Below are 18,377 nucleotides of genomic sequence, written 5' to 3'. Positions count from 1 at the left end.
TTTTTAATCTACACTTACCTGAAGAATACTATGTTTACTACGCTCTCCCCTATATCAGGTCCCCCCTAACAACCACATTACGGTTACTGTCCATCAGCTTAGCAAAATGTTGTAGAGTCACTACTTGTCCTCTCTGTGTTGTGCAGCCCACCCTCCCCTTTCTCCCTCCCCCCCATGCATGCTAATCTTAATACCCCCCTTCTTCTTCCCCCCCCTTATCCCTCCCTGCCCACCCATCCTCCCCAGTTCCTTTCCCTTTGGTACCTGTTAGTCCATTTTTGGGTTCTGTAATTCTGCTGCTGTTTTGTTCCTTCAGTTTTTCCTTTGTTCCTATACTCCTCAGATGAGTGAAATCATTTGGTATTTCTCTTTCTCCGCTTGGCTTATTTCACTGAGCATAATACTCTCCAGCTCCATCCATGTTGCTGCAAATGGTTGGATTTTTCCACTTCTTATGGCTGAGTAGTATTCCATTGTGTATATGTACCACATCTTCTTTATCCATTCATCTACAGATGGACATTTAGGTTGCTTCCAATTCTTGGCTATTGTAAATAGTGCTGCGATAAACATAGGAGTGCATCTGTCTTTCTCAAACTTGATTGCTGCGTTCTTAGGGTAAATTCCTAGGAGTGGAATTCCTGGGTCAAATGGTAGGTCTGTTTTGAGCATTTTGATGCACCTCCATACTGCTTTCCACAATGGTTGAACTAATTTACATTCCCACCAGCAGTGTAGGAGGGTTCCCCTTTCTCCACAGCCTCGCCAACATTTGTTGTTGTTTGTCTTTTGGATGGCAGCTATCCTTACTGGTGTGAGGTGATACCTCATTGTAGTTTTAATTTGCATTTCTCTGATAATTAGCGATGTGGAGCATCTTTTCATGTGTCTCTTGGCCATCTGTATTTCTTTTATGGAGAACTGTCTGTTCAGTTCCTCTGCCCATTTTTTAATTGGGTTATTTGTTTTTTGTTTGTTGAGGCGTGTGAGCTCTTTATATATTCTGGACGTCAAGCCTTTATCAGATCTGTCATTTTCAAATATATTCTCCCATACTGTAGGGTTCCTTTTTGTTCTATTGATGGTGTCTTTCGCTGTACAGAAGCTTTTCAGCTTAATGTAGTCCCACTTGCTCATTTTTGCTGTTGTTTTCCTTGCCCGGGGAGATATGTTCAAGAAGAGATCACTCATGTTTATGTCTAAGAGGTTTTTGCCTATGTTTTTTTCCAAGAGTTTAATGGTTTCGTGACTTACATTCAGGTCTTTGATCCATTTTGAGTTTACCTTTGTATATGGGGTTAGACAATGGTCCAGTTTCATTCTCCTACATGTAGCTGTCCAGTTTTGCCAGCACCATCTGTTGAAGAGACTGTCATTTTGCCATTGTATGTCCATGGCTCCTTTATCAAATATTAATTGACCATATATGTTTGGGTTAATTTCTGGGGTCTCTAATCTGTTCCACTGGTCTGTGGCTCTGTTCTTGTGCCAGTACCAAATTGTCTTGATTACTATGGCTTTGTAGTAGAGCTTGAAGTTGGGGAGTGAGATCCCCCCTACTTTATTCTTCTTTTTCAGGATTGCTTTGGCTATTCGGGGTCTTTGGTGTTTCCATATGAATTTTTGAATTATTTGTTCCAATTCATTGAAGAATGTTGCTGGTAATTTGAGAGGGATTGCATCAAATTTGTATATTGCTTTCGGCAGGATGGCCATTTTGACGATATTAATTCTTCCTAGCCATGAGCATGGGATGAGTTTCCATTTATTAGTGTCCCCTTTAATTTCTCTTAAGAGTGACTTGTAGTTTTCAGAGTATAAGTCTTTCACTTCCTTGGTTAGGTTTATTCCTAGGTATTTTATTCTTTTTGATGCAATGGTGAATGGAATTGTTTTCCTGATTTCTCTTTCTATTGATTCGTTGTTAGTGTATAGGAAAGCTACAGATTTCTGTGTGTTGATTTTGTATCCTGCAACTTTGCTGTATTCCGATATCAGTTCTAGTAGTTTTGGAGTGGAGTCTTTAGGGTTTTTTATGTACAGTATCATATCATCTGCAAATAGTGACAGTTTAACTTCTTCTTTACCAATCTGGATTCCTTGTATTTCTTTGTTTTGTCTGATTGCCGTGGCTAGGACCTCCAGTACTATGTTAAATAACAGTGGGGAGAGTGGGCATCCCTGTCTGGTTCCCGATCTCAGTGGAAATGCTTTCAGCTTCTCGCTGTTCAGTATAATGCTGGCTGTGGGTTTATCATATATGGCCTTTATTATGTTGAAGTACTTGCCCTCTATTCCCATTTTGCTGAGAGTTTTTATCATGAATGGATGTTGAATTTTGTCAAATGCTTTTTCAGCATCTATGGAGATGATCATGTGGTTTTTGTCTTTCTTTTTGTTGATGTGGTGGATGATGTTGATGGATTTTCGAATGTTGTACCATCCTTGCATCCCTGGGATGAACCCCACTTGGTCATGGTGTATGATCCTTTTGATATACTGTTGAATTCTGTTTGCTAATATTTTATTGAGTATTTTTGCATCTACGTTCATCAGGGATATTGGTCTGTAATTTTCTTTTTTGGTGGGGTCTTTGCCTGGTTTTGGTATTAGGGTGATGTTGGCTTCATAGAATGAGTTTGGGAGTATTCCCTCTTCTTCTATTTTGTGGAACACTTTAAGGAGAATGGGTATTATGTCTTCTCTGTGTGTCTGATAAAATTCCGAGGTAAATCCGTCCGGCCCCGGGGTTTTGTTCTTGGGTAGTTTTTTGATTACTGTTTCAATTTCTTTGCTTGTAATTGGTTTGTTTAACTTTTGTGTTTCTTCCTTGGTCAGTCTTGGGAGGTTGTATTTTTCTAGGAAGTTGTCCATTTCTTCTAGGTTTTCCAGCTTGTTGGCATATAGGTTTTCATAGTAGTCTTTAATAATTCTTTGTATTTCTGTGGAGTCTGTCGTGATTTTTCCATTCTCATTTCTGATTATGTTGATTTGTGTTGACTCTCTTTTTCTCTTAATAAGTTGGGCTAGAGGCTTATCTATTTTGTTTATTTTCTCAAAGAACCAGCTCTTGGTTTCGTTGATTTTTGCTATTGTTTTATTCTTCTCAATTTTGTTTATTTCTTCTCTGATCTTTATTATGTCCCTCCTTCTGCTGACTTTAGGCCTCATTTGTTCTTCTTTTTCCAGTTTTAATAATTGTGATGTTAGACTATTCATTTGGGATTGTTCTTCCTTCTTCAAGTGTGCCTGGATTGCTATATACTTTCCTCTTAAGACTGCTTTCGCTGCATCCCACAGAAGTTGGGGCTTAGTGTTGTTGTTGTCATTTGTTTCTATATATTCCTTGATCTCTATTTTGATTTGTTCATTGATCCATTGATTATTTAGTAGCATGTTGTTAAGCCTCCATGTGTTTGTGAGCCTTTTTGTTTTCTTTGTAGAATTTATTTCTACTTTCATACCTTTGTGGTCTGAAAAATTGGTTGGTAGAATTTCAATATTGTGGAATTTACTGAGGCTCTTTTTGTGAGCTAGTATGTGGTCTATTCTGGAGAATGTTCCATGTGCACTTGAGAAGAATGTATATCCTGTTGCTTTTGGATGTAAAGTTCTATAGATGTCTATTAGGTCCATCTGTTCTAGTGTGTTGTTCAGTGCCTGTGTGTCTTTACTTATTTTCTGCCCGGTGGATCTATCCTTTGGGGTGAGTGGTGTGTTGAAGTCTCCTACAATGAATGCATTGCAGTCTATTTCCCTCTTTAGTTCTGTTAGTATTTGCTTCACATATGCTGGTGCTCCTGTATTGGGTGCATATATATTTAGAATGGTTATATCCTCTTGTTGGACTAAGCCCTTTATCATTATGTAGTGGCCTTCTTTATCTCTTGTTACTTTCTTTGTTTTGAAGTCTATTTTGTCTGATATTAGTACTGCAACCCCTGCTTTCTTCTCACTGTTGTTTGCCTGAAATATGTTTTTCCATCCCTTGACTTTTAGTCTATGCTTATCTTTGGGTTTAAGGTGAGTTTCTTGTAAGCAGCATATAGATGGGTCTTGCTTTTTTATCCATTCTATTACTCTATGTCTTTTGATTGGTGCATTAAGTCCATTTACATTTAGGGTGACTATTGAAAGATATGTACTTATTGCCATTGCAGGCTTTAGATTCGTGGTTACCAAAGGTTCAAGGTTAGCTTCTTTAGTATCTTACTGCCTAACTTAGCTCGCTTATTGAGCTGTTATATACACTGTCTGGAGAGTCTTTTCTTCTCTCCCTTCTTATTCCTCCTCCTCCCTTCTTCATATGTTGTGTGTTTTGTTCTGTGCTCTTTTTAGGGGTGCTCCCATCTAGAGCAGTCCCTGTAGGATGCCCTGTAGAGGTGGTTTGTGGGAAGCAAATTCCCTCAGCTTTAGCTTGTCTGGGAATTGTTTGATCCCACCATCATATTTAAATGATAGTCGTGCTGGATACAGTATCCTTGGTTCAAGGCCCTTCTGTTTCATTGCATTAAGTATATCATGCCATTCTCTTCTGGCCTGTAGGGTTTCTGTTGAGAAGTCTGATGTTAGCCTGATTGGTTTTCCTTTATAGGTGACCTTTTTCTCTCTAGCTGCCTTTAAAACTCTTTCCTTGTCCTTGATCCTTGCCATTTTAATTACTATGTGTCTTGGTGTTGTCCTCCTTGGATCCTTTCTGTTGGGGGTTCTGTATAATTCCATGGTCTGTTCGATTATTTCCTCCCCCAGTTTGGGGAAGTTTTCAGCAATTATTTCTTCAAAGACACTTTCTATCCCTTTTCCTCTTTCTTCCTCTTCTGGTATCCCTATAATACGAATGTTTTTCCTTTTGTATTGGTCACATATTTCTCTTAGTGTTGTTTCATTCCTGGAGATCCTTTTATCTCTCTCTATGTCAGCTTCTATATGTTCCTGTTCTCTGGCTTCTATTCCTTCAATGGCCTCTTGCATCTTATCCATTCTGCTTATAAATCCTTCCAGGGATTGTTTCACTTCTGTGATCTCTTTCCTGACATCTGTGATCTCCTTCCGGACTGCATCCCACTGCTCTTGCATTTTTCTCTGCATCTCATCCCACTGCTCTTGCATTTTTCTCTGCATCTCATCCCATTGCTCTTGCATTTTTTTCTGCATCTCTGTCAGCATGTTCATGATTTTTATTTTGAATTCTTTTTCAGGAGGACTAGTTAGGTCTGTCTCCTTCTCAGGTGTTGTCTCTGTGATCTTTGTCTGCCTGTAGTTTTGCCTTTTCATGGTGATAGAGATAGTCTGCAGAGCTGGTACAAGTGACCGCTGGAAGAGCTTCCCTTCTTGTTGGTTTGTAGCCTTTTCCTGGGAGAATAGCGACCTCTAGTGGCTTGTGCTGGGCGGCTGTGCGCAGACAGTGCTTCTGCTTCCTGCCCAGTTGCTTTGGGGTTTATCTCCACTGTTGCTGTGGGCTTGGCCTGGCTGGGGCTGTTCCTCCAAAATGGTGGAGCCCCGTTAGAGGGGGAGCAGCCAGGAGACTATTTATCTCCGTAAGGGGCCTCTGTGCTCCCTGCTGCCCAGGGGGTTAGAGTGCCCAGAGATCCCCAGATTCCCTGCTTCTGGTCTAAGTGACCTGTCCTGCCCCTTTAAGATTTCCAAAAAGCACTCTCCAAACCAAAACAACAACAGCAACAATGAGAGAGGGAACAGAAAGGAAAAAAAAAAGAAAAAACACGCGATTTTTTTTTTTTTTTTCCTCAGGTGCCGGTCCCAGGCACCCGCGCACTGGTCCTGCTGCCCTGTCTCCCTAGCACCAGGGTCCCTGTCCTTTCAAGGCTTCCAAAAAGCACCCACCCACCGGTCCCGCAGGGAAGGAACGCTCAATATTCTTTGTCCTCAGGCACTGGTCCCACGCACCTGCTCACCAGTCCCGCTGCCCTGCCTCCCTAGCACCGGGGTCCCTGTCCCTTCAAGGCTTCCAAAAAGCACTTGGCAAAAAGAGAGAAAAAAAAGGGGAAAAACGCGCGATTTCTTCCGTCCTCAGGTGCTGGTCTCAGGCACCCACCCACCGGTCCCACAGGGAAAAATGCGGGATATTCTTTGTCCTCAGGTGCCGGTCCCAGGCACCCGCTCACCAGTCCTGCCGCCCTGCCTCCCTAGCACCGGGGTCCCTGTCCCTTTTAGGCTTCCAAAAAGCACTCGCAGAAAAGAGAAAAAAAAAAGGGGAAAAACGCGCGATTTCCTCTGTCCTCAAGTGCCGGTCTCAGGCACCCGCCCACCGGTCCCGCAGGGAAAAACGGGGGATATTCTTTGTCCTCAGGCGCCGGTCCCAGCCACCCGCTCACCAGTCCCGCCACCGTGCCTCCCTAGCACTGGGGTCCCCGTCCCTTCAAGGCTTCCAAAAAGCGCTTGCCAAAAAGAGAAAAAAAAAAAAGGGGAAAAACGCGCGACCTCCTCCGTCCTCAGGCACTGGTCTCAGGCACCCGCCCCCAGGTCTCGCAGGGAGAAACGCGGGATATTCTTTGTCCTCCGGCGCCGTTCCCAGGCACCTCCTCACCGGTCCCGCCACCCTGCCTCCCCAGCAACGGGGGCCCGTCCCTCTAAGGCTTCCAAAAAGCGCTCGCCAAAAAAAAAAACTGCTCCGGTTTCTCTACACCCGCCGGGAGCCGGGGGGAGGGGCGCTCGGGTCCCGCCGGGCTGGGGCTTGTATCTTACCCCCTTCACAAGGCGCTGGGTTCTTGCAGGTGTGGATGTGGTCTGGATGTTGTCCTGTGTCCTGTGGTCTCTATTTTAGGAAGATTTTTCTTTGTTATATTTTCATAGCTCTATGTGTTTTTGGGAGGAGATTTCCACTGCTCTACTCACGCCGCCATCTTGGCTCCCCTAGTTAGTTCTTTTTATTGATTAAAAATGAGTATTCCGTAGTGTTAATGGCTTGATTTTATTCACCTCTTCTCTTAATCCTTATGGCATCATCCATAATAGTCAAGAACATAATGTATTATATGTTTCATCATTATTTTTCTTTTCCCCTTTCCATATATCATGTTTCTGTGACAAGATTTTGTCATGGGAATTTGCAGAAACGCTGACTCCAGCAATTAGCTTGAAATCTTCTGCTCCCTGTTAGCAGTTCTCCAGGTAGTTGACTGTCATAGAATGCATGAACATTTTATTGTGGGTGAAGTTTAATTTAACCCATTGGCAGTTACTTATTGGCAAACCTAAACTGGTAATAAAGTATTCTCCTTTATTAAGTCTCCAGCCATATTATGCTAATCTAGTACAGTGATTTCTGTTGACTGTATCGTAAGTGGGTTATTCTCTTGCATCTCAGAGAGAAGAGTGAGACTGGGGAGTCATTCATTTCTTCATTCATTAATAGGTATTTACTGTACTTGGGGTGCATGAGTGAACGGAACAGACATAATGATCTCTGCTTTCACACTAGCACAAATGAACATAAGAAATAAGTAAATTATGAGTTAGGGTAGAAGGTGGTAAGTGCTCTGGAGAAAAATAAGTTGATGAGGAAAATAAGAGTGCCTGGGGTTGGGCTGGAGATGCACCTTTAAATTGTGTGGTTCAGGAAGCTATCCTGAGAAGATGACTTTTTAGCAAACACCGGAGGGAGAAATGAATACTTACTGTACCCACCTTATGCTCCAGGTGCTTTAGGAGGCTGAGTAGGTCCAACCTGTGTAATCTGCAAAAAATAATTTGCATGGGCAAAGGGTGGATGGACACTTTAAGCTGAGAATGCTCCAAGCCAGGTCTGTTTGGTGTGTTTCACATGGATTAAAAAAAAATCTTTTTGAAATAATGTCTCCTGTTTTGGTAAGTAGGATTTCAAAGGATGAGGGTTTTTTAAAATTTTTAAATAAAAAAAAAATAAGATGACTACCCAGAGTGATAGAAAATGCCAGGTATTTGTTTTGAAAAGGAAATAGAAAAATAAGGCCAAGCCTGGAGTGAGTTTTGTGTGCAAGTCCTGGGGTCCTTACAGAATTATATTGCTTCTCTCCAGCTGCTGACATTATGATGGTGACAAGGGTCCTCTTGGGGCAGTGACAAAGTGGGAGATGCTGCTTCAAATTAAAAATGGCTTTTGGGTGGGAAGCTTCAAGAACGGTGGACTAGAGTCTAGAGACCATGAGTTGGTTCCTGCCTCGGTGGCTGACCAACCCCACGATGCTGGGCAGGTTGCTTTAGCTCCTCTACTTCTAAGAACGACTGTCCATTTGCTGGGCGTGCACATTATGTACGTTGTCTTGTTTAGTAGGTCAAGTTATAAAACACTGACAAGATAACCAGTAAAGTCCTTTTGTTGTTCTTGAGTTCCTTTCTCCTTGATTGCTCACTTAAACATACACAGTTAGACTGCTGCTTATCTGTACCTTACAGATTGAAGCCAGGCCACAAAATGTGGGGATTTTGGGTGTCTGTACTTTCACTTTTGGAGTAGGAGAAGGGCTGGCTCTAGAATTCATGGGTTTTCTCTTCCTCCTGACGTCTTACACTGTGTGAAGACAATCCCATCCTGGTTAGCATTTTTGGAGTGGAATGGCTCAGTGCTGGCTTTTCTATGATCTCACTCATTCATCAGCCCCAGAATTCACTTCTGTTTTTTGAACTTTACAAAGTCTTCCAAGGAGTTAGGAATTGGAGCTGGAGGGAAAGCAGAAAATTAACTTTGCCTGGAGGCAAAGCCACGGGTTGTCTGTGCCTCAGATAACCTTCCATAGTAAAACAGCCTTGAGGAATGGTCACCAGGACTTCTACTTTTAATGTTTTTATTACTGACTTACCTTAAGAAGATCTGTAAAATGACAAACCCAGATGGCCCTAATGCTCCCTCTAAGCTCTAAAGTTCTGAGATTCTCTGGTGACCAAAACTGCAGATGTGTGCCTTTGGCCTGCAGATGTGTCACCCAGGACTGCATCGTCAGAAGGCCAGTGTGTGCTGAGCGCCCTCTGCCCTGACTCCTGGCACCCGTGGTCGGGGTGGTGAAGGTTCTCTCACCACTTTCCCCTAACCTGTATCCAGTTGCATGGTTGGAACGGTTGGAGGGCTGGCCCCGCCTGCTGAAAGGAGGACCCTGGCTCTCACCTCCGTGCTGTCTTGCCATTCTGTAGATGATGAACCAGGTGGAAGGACAACAGAAGAACCTCGTGCACGCCATCGAGTCTCTGCCCGGGTCTGGCCCCCTCACTGCCTTGGACCAGGATCTGCTGCTCCTGAAAGCTACCTCGGCTGCCACCCTCAGCTGTCTCGGGGAGTGCCTCCACTTGCTACAGCAGAGCGTGCAGCAGGTGGGCCAGCCCAGCCACAAGCCAGGGGCCTCAGGTGAGACCTCCCAGCAGGCTTATCTGCATTTGCAAATGAGTACCATGGGTGGGTATGTGTGTCCGTTCCCCCATTGTCTTCCTCCTATGAATCCATCCATTTTTCCTCCATCCATCTACCTATCCTTAATCCAGCTGTTTCGCTACTTATTCCTCTCTACTTTCCTACCCAATTTGGGATATATTTTTCTTTTACCAATTAGAGATACCATAGCCTGTGAAACATTTAACTAACAAGCTTGCATGAATGCTGTAGAACTCTGTCGAGGCTTGCTGGCATCACGCTCGCTGTGTCACCCCATCTGTGACTTTGCACCCACTGTTAGGTTTTGAAGATCCATTGCCATGGCAGCGTGGGGTCCATTGCTGCTGACTGTGCTTATGATATGTGTGCATCCCTGCTCTCTGGTGGTGGACATGCATGTTGCCCCCTGTTGCCTGGGTGAGCATCCTCCTGCGTGTCCCCTCAGGGACCTGTGAGAATTTCTCTGGGTCACATACCAGGGCATTTTGTGCCCTTTATCAAGGGACTGGAATTAATACATTCTCTTAGATGCCTCCATCATTTTGGAGGAGGGTGTAATCAATAAGCAGATAATGAAGATATTAGTGAAGATGAAATTCAGTGATAAAGGTGAAAATAGCATGAGATTGCTCCTGTTATGTGTAATTATAAAGTATTAGAATTAAGAGACTAACATGGGCCTCACTGACCTTTGTCGCCCAGGTTCACTGAATTAGGAAACAAGGCAGCTTAGGTGGTAAGAGGTAAAGCTAGGTAGTCAGTGAGAGTCTGAATCTCAGGCTTGCCTCAAGTCCCCTTTGCCCTCCGTTTCACTAAGACTAAAAGGGATGTTGGTTTTCCAGAGCAGACTGTGGGAGTGGGGGGTAACCTGGGTTTCTTTCTGTAATACCCACCACCATTTACTGAACTTGATTCTACCAGTGTTTGGCCCTTGGCCGCACATTTTATGAGATCTTCACCAAGTAGGTATTGTTATGTCCATCCGTGGAGGAGATGCTGAGGCTCAGGGTGGTTGAATCACTGGCCCAAGGCCACCAGCTAAGTGGCAGAGCTGAGGTGAGAGGTGGTCCTTCCCACCGTGGCAGAGAGATGGAACCTTCCTCTGCCGGGGGTTCTTTGCTCATGCCAGAACAGACCACCCAGTGGGTTCTGGAACCCCCAAACTGGGGCCAGGGATGCAGTCCTGCTCACATAATTATCTCAGGGTAGGTATGTATTCATTTTGTTTTCTTTATTTTTTTGTTTTGAAAGAATTTCAGACTTCAGCTAAGTTGTAAAAATAGGATGAAAAATTCTCATATATCTGTCTCCAAATTCCCCAAATGATAACATCTATGAAATTTGCTTAATCATCATTCTCTCTCTCTAAGCATATTAGAATTTTCTAACCACTTTCAGAGTAAGTTGTAGGTATGACATGTCTTTACCCTTATATACTTCAGTGTGTATTTCTTTAAAAAAGGACTCCCACCTATATAAAATGGCACAATGGTCCAAATAAGTAAATTAACACAAATACAACATTATTCCCTTATCTGCAAACTATACTAAAGCTTGCCAATTACCCTATTAATGTCCTTTACAGCAAAAGAAAAAAAGTGCTCATGCAGGATCCAGTCTCTGAGAGGATGTGAGTGTATTCAGGCACAGAGTGAGGCTCCCAAGTCTGCCCTGTCTCTTTCCTCTAACTTCACAGCTTGAAAAATGAAGCTCTAATGCTGTACCCTCTGTGAGAATCCTTGACCTTTCCTGATCTGGCCTGAGTCTCAGTGACTCCCCTAAGGCTTGAACACAAATTCAGAGTTAGGCTGGAGGCTTTTCCAGGTTTTTGTGATCTCTGCCATCCTATATTCCAGCCTCTGCAACCTACTGGGCTCACTCCATGAATCTTCCACTAGGAACTACAAGGTTGAAACATTTTCTTATTCCTAAATTGAATCTCATACATCTTTTTTCAGTGCTGGTTTCTAGCGAATTCCTAATGTTTTTCCTGATTTTTCTGGATCTCTGGAGTTTTTAAGGGTTTTAGGGGACAAAGCTCAAGATGGAATTTCAGATGTGGTGACAGTGTAGATGGAAATGGAAACTGGCAGGAGAGACCCAGTGGTGTCCCTCAAGTTAAGCCGCATACAGTGCTGCCCCATGTGTCTCCTGCCTGGCCCCACCCCTCACTCCTGCCCTGCTTGTACCTCTGGCCTTCCTTTAGCCGTTTTTATAAGGAGCTTTCTGAAGGATGGAAAATAGAGGGAGCATGAAGCTTCAGAATGATTGCTCTGTTTCCTTGTCTTTCTTACCCTTTCTGAAAGTTACATTCATTCCCTTAAGTTTCTCAAAGCATTCTGCACGAGACCTTTTTAAATCTATGCCACACATTGGGAAAAAGCTGAATTACTTCCAGCACCCAAAACATCATAGTTGTCTGCTGTTGAAACAGAATTCCAGAATTTCAAGCTAGTGGAATGAGAGAATATGGTGACTCCAGGAATGTCACTACAAAATAGAACTTGTTTAGAATCTCATGGCCCTTGGGGTTGATGGTAGCTTATAGCAGCCTGATTCCCACTGATAAAAACATAACAGTTATATCTAAGGAGTGCCATCCTGGGTGGATGGAAATCAAAATCTCATTAAAGCAAAACTGCCAGGGTGTCCTTTAAATGTTCAATGGGCAGGAGGTGCAGATTACCCACAGCGTGCCAAATGCCATACACATTGTTCTTGCTTGCTAAGTCTCTTTGCTTTCTGATCTCTGCACTGTTGTTGTTGTTTTTTCTTGTGCTTCTTTTCTGAATCAAAAGTTATTTTGTGGCCTTGTAGCATTTGATCTTCTGTAGCATTACATTGTATCTTCTGGGGAATATGTTGATACTGGAGCTTTTGTTTGCAATGTTGCTCCCTAATGCTCATTTCATTTCAAACACACAGAGCAACTGGACTAAAATTATAAAAATACTTGAGTATTCATCTGCATTCTGTCTGTACATTCTGAGTTCCTAGGTTGGTCTCTGATGTTGTCACTAAGATAGAGTGGGCTGAAATTCTTCATGTAACTTCTGTTTATGGAGAGCTTTGTAGATAAAATAAATAAAGTAACTTGGTTTAAAATTTAAAAAAATTTTTGATTGAAGTACAGTTGACACAAAATACTAAAATTATTTCAGGTGTACAACATCGTACTGCTGTACATATGACATAAACTTGTCAAATGATTTGACATTTATATACATAACAAAATGCTCACTGCAAAAAGTGTAGCTAACGTTCGTCACCAAGCAAAGTTGTTATATTATTGTTGATAACATTCCCTACGTTTTACTTTTCATTCCCCATGACTTATTTTATAACTGGAAATTGTACTCCTTAACCCCCTTTGCCTGTTCTGCTGATCTCCCCATTCTCCTCCCCTCTGGTCACCAGTTTTGTTTTCTGTATTTATGAGTCTGTTTCTGTCTTTGTTCATATGTTTTGTTTTTAAAATTCCACATATAAGTGACATACATAAGTATTTTTCTTTCTCTGTCTTATTTTACTTAGCATAGTACCCTCTAGGCCCATCCATGTTGTCATAAATCACAAGATTTCATTCTTTTTATGGCTGAATAATATGCCATTGTATATATGTACCAAATCTTCTTTGTCCATTCATCTATCAGTGTACACTTAGGATGCTTCCATATCTTGTCTATTGTAAATATCGCTCTGATAAACATAGGAATGTATATATCATTTTCAATTAGTGGTTTTGTTTTCTCCAAGTAAATACCCAGAAATGTTACTTGGTTGTATGGTATTTCTATTTTTAATTTTTTGAGGAACCTCCATACTGTTTTCCATAGTGACTGCACCAGTTACATTCTTACCAACAGTTAAAAAGGGTTCCTTTTTCTCTACATCCTTGCCAACACTTCTTATATGTATCTTGTGGATACTAGCCATTCTGACTGGTATGAGGTGATACCTCACTGTGATTTTGATTTGCATTTCCCAATGATTAGTGATATTGAGCATCTTTTCATCTGATGGCCACCTCTATGTCATCTTTGGAAAAATGCTTATTCAGGTCCTCTGCCCATTTTTAAATTGGGTTATTTATTTTGGTGTTGAGTTGTATGAGTTCTTTATATATGTTGCCTGCTGACCCCTTAACAGATACATCATTTGCAGTTATCTTCTCCCCTTCAGTAGGTTGCCTTTTTGTTTTATTGAGAGTTTCCTTTGCTGTGCAGAAGCTTTTTAGTTTGATATAGTTCCACTTGTTTATTTTTGCTTTTGTTGACCTTGCCTGAGGGGATATATCCAGAAAAAAAAAATTGCCAAGACCATTGTCCAAGAGTTTACCACCTATTTTTCTATTAAGAGTTTTATGGCTTCAGGTCTTACATTTAGGTTTTTAATCCATTTTAAATTAGTTTTTGTGTATTGTGTAAGAAAATGGTCCAGTTTCATTCTTTTGACATTGCTCTCCAGTTTTCACAGCACCATTTATTGAAGTGATTATCTTTTACCCATTGTATATTCTTGCCTCCTCTGTCATAGATTGACTATATAAATGTGGGTTTATTTCTGGGCTCTCTCTCCTGTTCTGTTGATGTATGTGTCAATTTTTATGCCCCATATTTTTTTTATTACTATAGCTTTGTAATGTTTGAAATTTGCGATTGTGATACCTCCAGCTTTGTTTTTCTTTCTCAAGATTGCTTTGACTATTCAGGGTCTTTTGTGGTTCCACACAAATTTTGGATAATTTATTCTGGTTTTGTGAATAATATTATTGGTAGTTTGATAGAGATTGCATTGAATTTGTAGAGTCCTTTGGTATGAACATTTTAACAATATTAATTCTTACAATCCATAAGCATGACATATCTCTCCATTTATTCGTGTCACCTTTAGTGCATAGAAATGCAATAGATTTCTGCATATTGATGTTGTATACTGCAACATTACTGAATTCATTTATTATTTATTATCTATTTATTTGTTCATTCATTTATTTAATTTTGTTATCATTAATCTACAATTATATGCAGAACATTATGTTTACTAGCCTCCGCCCTTCACCAAGTCCCCCCCTCAATCCCCATTACAGTCACTGTCCATCAGCATAGTAAGATGCTGTAGAATTACTACTTGTCTTCTCTGTGTTGCACAGCCCTCCCCTACCCCCCCACACTATACATGCTAATCGTAATGCCCCCTTTCTTTTTCCCTGCCCTTATCCCTCCCTTCCCACCCATCCTCCCCAGTCCCTTTCCCTTTGGTAACTGTTAGTCCTTTCTTGGGTTTTATGATTCTGTTGCTGTTTTGTTCCTTCAGTTTTTCTTTGTTCTGATACTCCACATATGAGTGAAGTCATTTGGTATTTGTCTTTCTCGGCCTGGCTTATTTCACTGAGCATAACACCCTCTAGCTCCATCCATGTTGTTGCAAATGGTAGGATTTGTTTTCTTCTTATGGCTGAATAATATTCCATTGTGTATATTCTTTGCATTTCTGTGGTGTCAGTCATAACTTCTTGTTCCGATTTTATTTCAGTCCTTTCTTTTCCTCTTACTGAGTCTGTGTAATGGCTTCTCAATTTTTATCTTTTTACCACATCTTCTTTATCCATTCATCTACTGATGGACACTTAGGTTGCTTCCAGTTCTTGGCTATTGTAAATAGTGCTGCGATAAACATAGGGGTGCATATGTCTTTTTCAAACTGGGCTGCTGCATTCTTAGGGTAAATTCCTAGAAGTGGAATTCCCGGGTCAAATGATATTTCTACTTTGAGCATTTTGAGGAACCTCCATACTGCTCTCCACAATGGTTGAACTAATTTACATTCCCACCAGCAGTGTAGGAGGGTTCCCTTTTCTCTGCAACCTAAGCAACATCTGTTGTTGTTTGTCTTTTGGATGGTGGCAGTCCTTAGTGGTGTGAAGTGATATCTCATTGTGGTTTTAGTTTGCATTTCTCTGATGACTAGTGATGTTGAGCATCTTTTCATGTGTCTGTTGACCATCTGAATTTCTTCTTTGGAGAACTGTCTGTTCATTCACCTCCTTTGCCCATTTTTTAATTGGATTATTTGCTTTTTGTTTGTTGAGGTGGTGAGCTCTTTATATATTTTGGATGTCAACCCTTTATCGAATCTGTCATTTATGAATATATTCTGCCATACTGTAGGGTATATTTTTGTTCTATTGATGAATTCATTTATTAACTGATAGTTTTTTGGTGGAGTCTTTAGGGTTTTTTATATGTAGTATATCATCTGCAAATAATGACAGTTTTATTCCTTCTTCATCAGTTTGGATGCCTTTTATGTCCTTTTCTTGTCTGATTGCTGTGGCTAGCACTTCCAGGACTTTGTTGAAAAAGTAGTGAGAGTGGGCATCCTTGTCTTATTCCTGATCTTACAGGAAAAGCTTTCAGCTTTTGCCATTGAGTATGTTGGCTGGGTTCATCATATATTGTCTTTTTTATGTTGAGGTGTGTTCCTTCTACACCCACTTTGTTGAGAGTTTCTGTTAAGAACAGATACTGACTTTTGTCAAATGCCTTTTCTGCATCTATTGAGATGATCATATGATTTTTATCTTTCATTTTGTTAATGTGGTATATTATGTTGATTGACTTATGGGTATTGAACCATCCTTGCATCCCTGGAATAAATTCATTTGAACATGGTGAATGGTCATTCTAATATATTGTTAAATTTGGTCTGCTAATGTTTCATTGAGGATTTTTAGTCTGTTCATATTTTTTTTTTTGGTAGTGTCTTTTTCTGTTTTTTTTTTGTATCAGGGTTGTGTTGGCCTCAGAGTGAATTTGTAAGCATTTCTTCTTAAGTGTTTTGGAATAGTTTATAAAGATTAGGTATTAATTCTTCTTTAAATGTTTGGTAGAATTCTCCAATGAAGCCCCTCTGGTCCTTGACATAGTTTCTTGGGAGTTTCTATCTATCTATCTATCTATCTATCTATCTATCTATCTATCTATCTATCTATCTAATCTATTTATTTATTATTATTATTATTACTATTTTTATTTTGGTATTATTAATCTACAATTACATGAGGAACATCATGTTTACTAGACTCCCCCCATCACCAAGAAGAGTTTTTTTTTTTATTACTGATTTAATGTCATTACTAGTTATCTGTTCAGATTTTCTACTTCTTCCTGATTTGTCTTGGAAGAGTGTATGTTTCTAGGAATTTGAACATTTCTTCTAGGTTGTCCAGTTTGTTGGTATATAGTTTTTCATACTAGTCTCTTAGAATCCTTTGCATTTCTGTGGTGTCAGTTATAACTTCTCATTCTGATTTTATTTCAATCCTTTCTTTTCCTCTTACTGTGTCTGTGTAATGGCTTCTCAATTTTATCTTTTTCAAAGAACCAGATCTTAGTTTCATTGAACTTTTCTATTGTGGTTTTAATCTGTATTTCATTTATTACTGCTCTACTTCCTTCTACACCCAGCTATTATTTCTCCAAAGAACTTTTCTGCCCCTTTCTCTCTTCCTCTGGAAACTATATCATGTGAATGTAATATACCTTATTTTGTCCTAGAGGTCCCTTAACCTACCCTCAATTTTTAATTTTTTTTTCTTTTTGTTCCACTTTGATGATTTCCTCTACTTGGTCTTCAAGATTGCCATTTGTTCCTCATCCTCTAATCTGCTGTTGATTTCTTCTAGTATATTTTTATTTCAGTTACTGTTTTTTAGACTTGATTGGTTTTCTTTAATATTTTCTATCTCTTTGTTGAAGTTCTCATTGAGTACATCCACCCTTCTCTCAAGTTCAGTGAGCATCTTTATGACCATTACTTCAAAATCTTTATCAGGTAAATTTCTTATCTCCTGTCCATTTAGTTCCTTTTCTGAGGTTTGGTCTTGTTCTTTCATTTGGAGCTTATCCCTCTGTCTCCTCATTTTGTCTGATTTTTTGTGGGTCAGTTACATCTCCTGGTCTTAAATGTAATGGCCATATGCAGATAGTGCACTGTGTGGCCCAGTAGCATAGTTCCCCTGGTCACCAGAACCTGGGGCTCCAGGGATGTCTCCTGGGTGGGCTGTGTGTGCCCTCCTGTTGTGCTAGGCTATGAATGCTGTGGCATGCTGATGGGTGGGGATGATCCCTACTGGCTTTAATGACTGGCTACAACTACTGCAGGAGCACTGGTGGGCAGGGCTGGGCTGGGAAGCCCAGCTGTAGCTGCTGTAGGTGTGCTCATAGGGAATTAGCCCCCAGTGTTGCTAGCTGCAAGGCCCGGACACAACTGTTGCATATTGGTGGGCAGAGAAGGCCACCAGCCTCCCCAGGTCAGTGCTTCCATTCCTGGAGAAAGTTCCTACAGATCCTCATCCTTCCAGCACATGGTCTAAAATTAGTCAGTAAACCTTCATGTATAATCCATACTGCTTTCTCTGCATTGGGTCTTGGAATGAGTGAGTTTGTATGTGGAGTCTCAGGTTCCCACGCCCCTCTGGCTCTCATGGGGTTAAGGTCTGCAATTATTTAAAAGTTATAAGGGCTCATTTGACTGGTGCAAATCCACTGGGTGGTGATGCCTAATGTGGGGCTTGATCCTCTTACTCCTCAGGGAGGACCTCCACACCTGTGATATCCCTCCAGCTGTGGGTTACTGTGCAGGGTGGGGTGGGGGTTGGGGTTGAGTTTCTGTCACTCCTACCTTTTTTATTATTATTATTTTAATTTTGATATCATTAATGTACAATTACTTGAACATTATGGTCACTAAACTCCCCCTATTATCAAGTCCTCACCACATACTCCGTTACAATCACTGTCCATCAGCATAGTAAGATGCTATAGAATCATTACTTGTCTTCTCTGTATATACTGCCTTTCCCATGTCACTGCTCGCTACATAATGTGTGCTAATAATAATGCCCCTTTTTCCCCGTTCTCCCTCCCTTCCCACCCACACCCCACCACCAGTCCCTTTCCCTTTGGCAACTGTTAGTCCATTCTTGGGTTCTGTGAGTCTGCTGCTGTTTTGTTCC

General features: G+C 41.1%; 1 protein-coding gene across 5 annotated transcripts in view; it reads left to right on the top strand.

The window, feature by feature from the left end:
- OSBPL10 (oxysterol binding protein like 10) overlaps positions 1-18,377 on the top strand; it is a 297,293-nt gene that overhangs the window by 208,885 nt on the left and 70,031 nt on the right. For all 5 annotated transcript variants that reach the window (XM_073222470.1, XM_037008627.2, XM_037008629.2 and 2 more), the window contains one exon: positions 9,124-9,334. In XM_073222470.1, coding sequence (XP_073078571.1) covers positions 9,124-9,334 — 211 coding nt within the window. The remainder of the gene's footprint in view (positions 1-9,123; positions 9,335-18,377) is intronic.

This window comes from Manis javanica, chromosome 15 (genome assembly GCF_040802235.1).
Source record: "Manis javanica isolate MJ-LG chromosome 15, MJ_LKY, whole genome shotgun sequence".
NCBI classification, from domain to species: Eukaryota; Metazoa; Chordata; class Mammalia; order Pholidota; family Manidae; genus Manis; species Manis javanica.
Note: the sequence above shows the minus strand (reverse complement) of the source record. Positions and strands in the feature narration are given on the sequence as shown.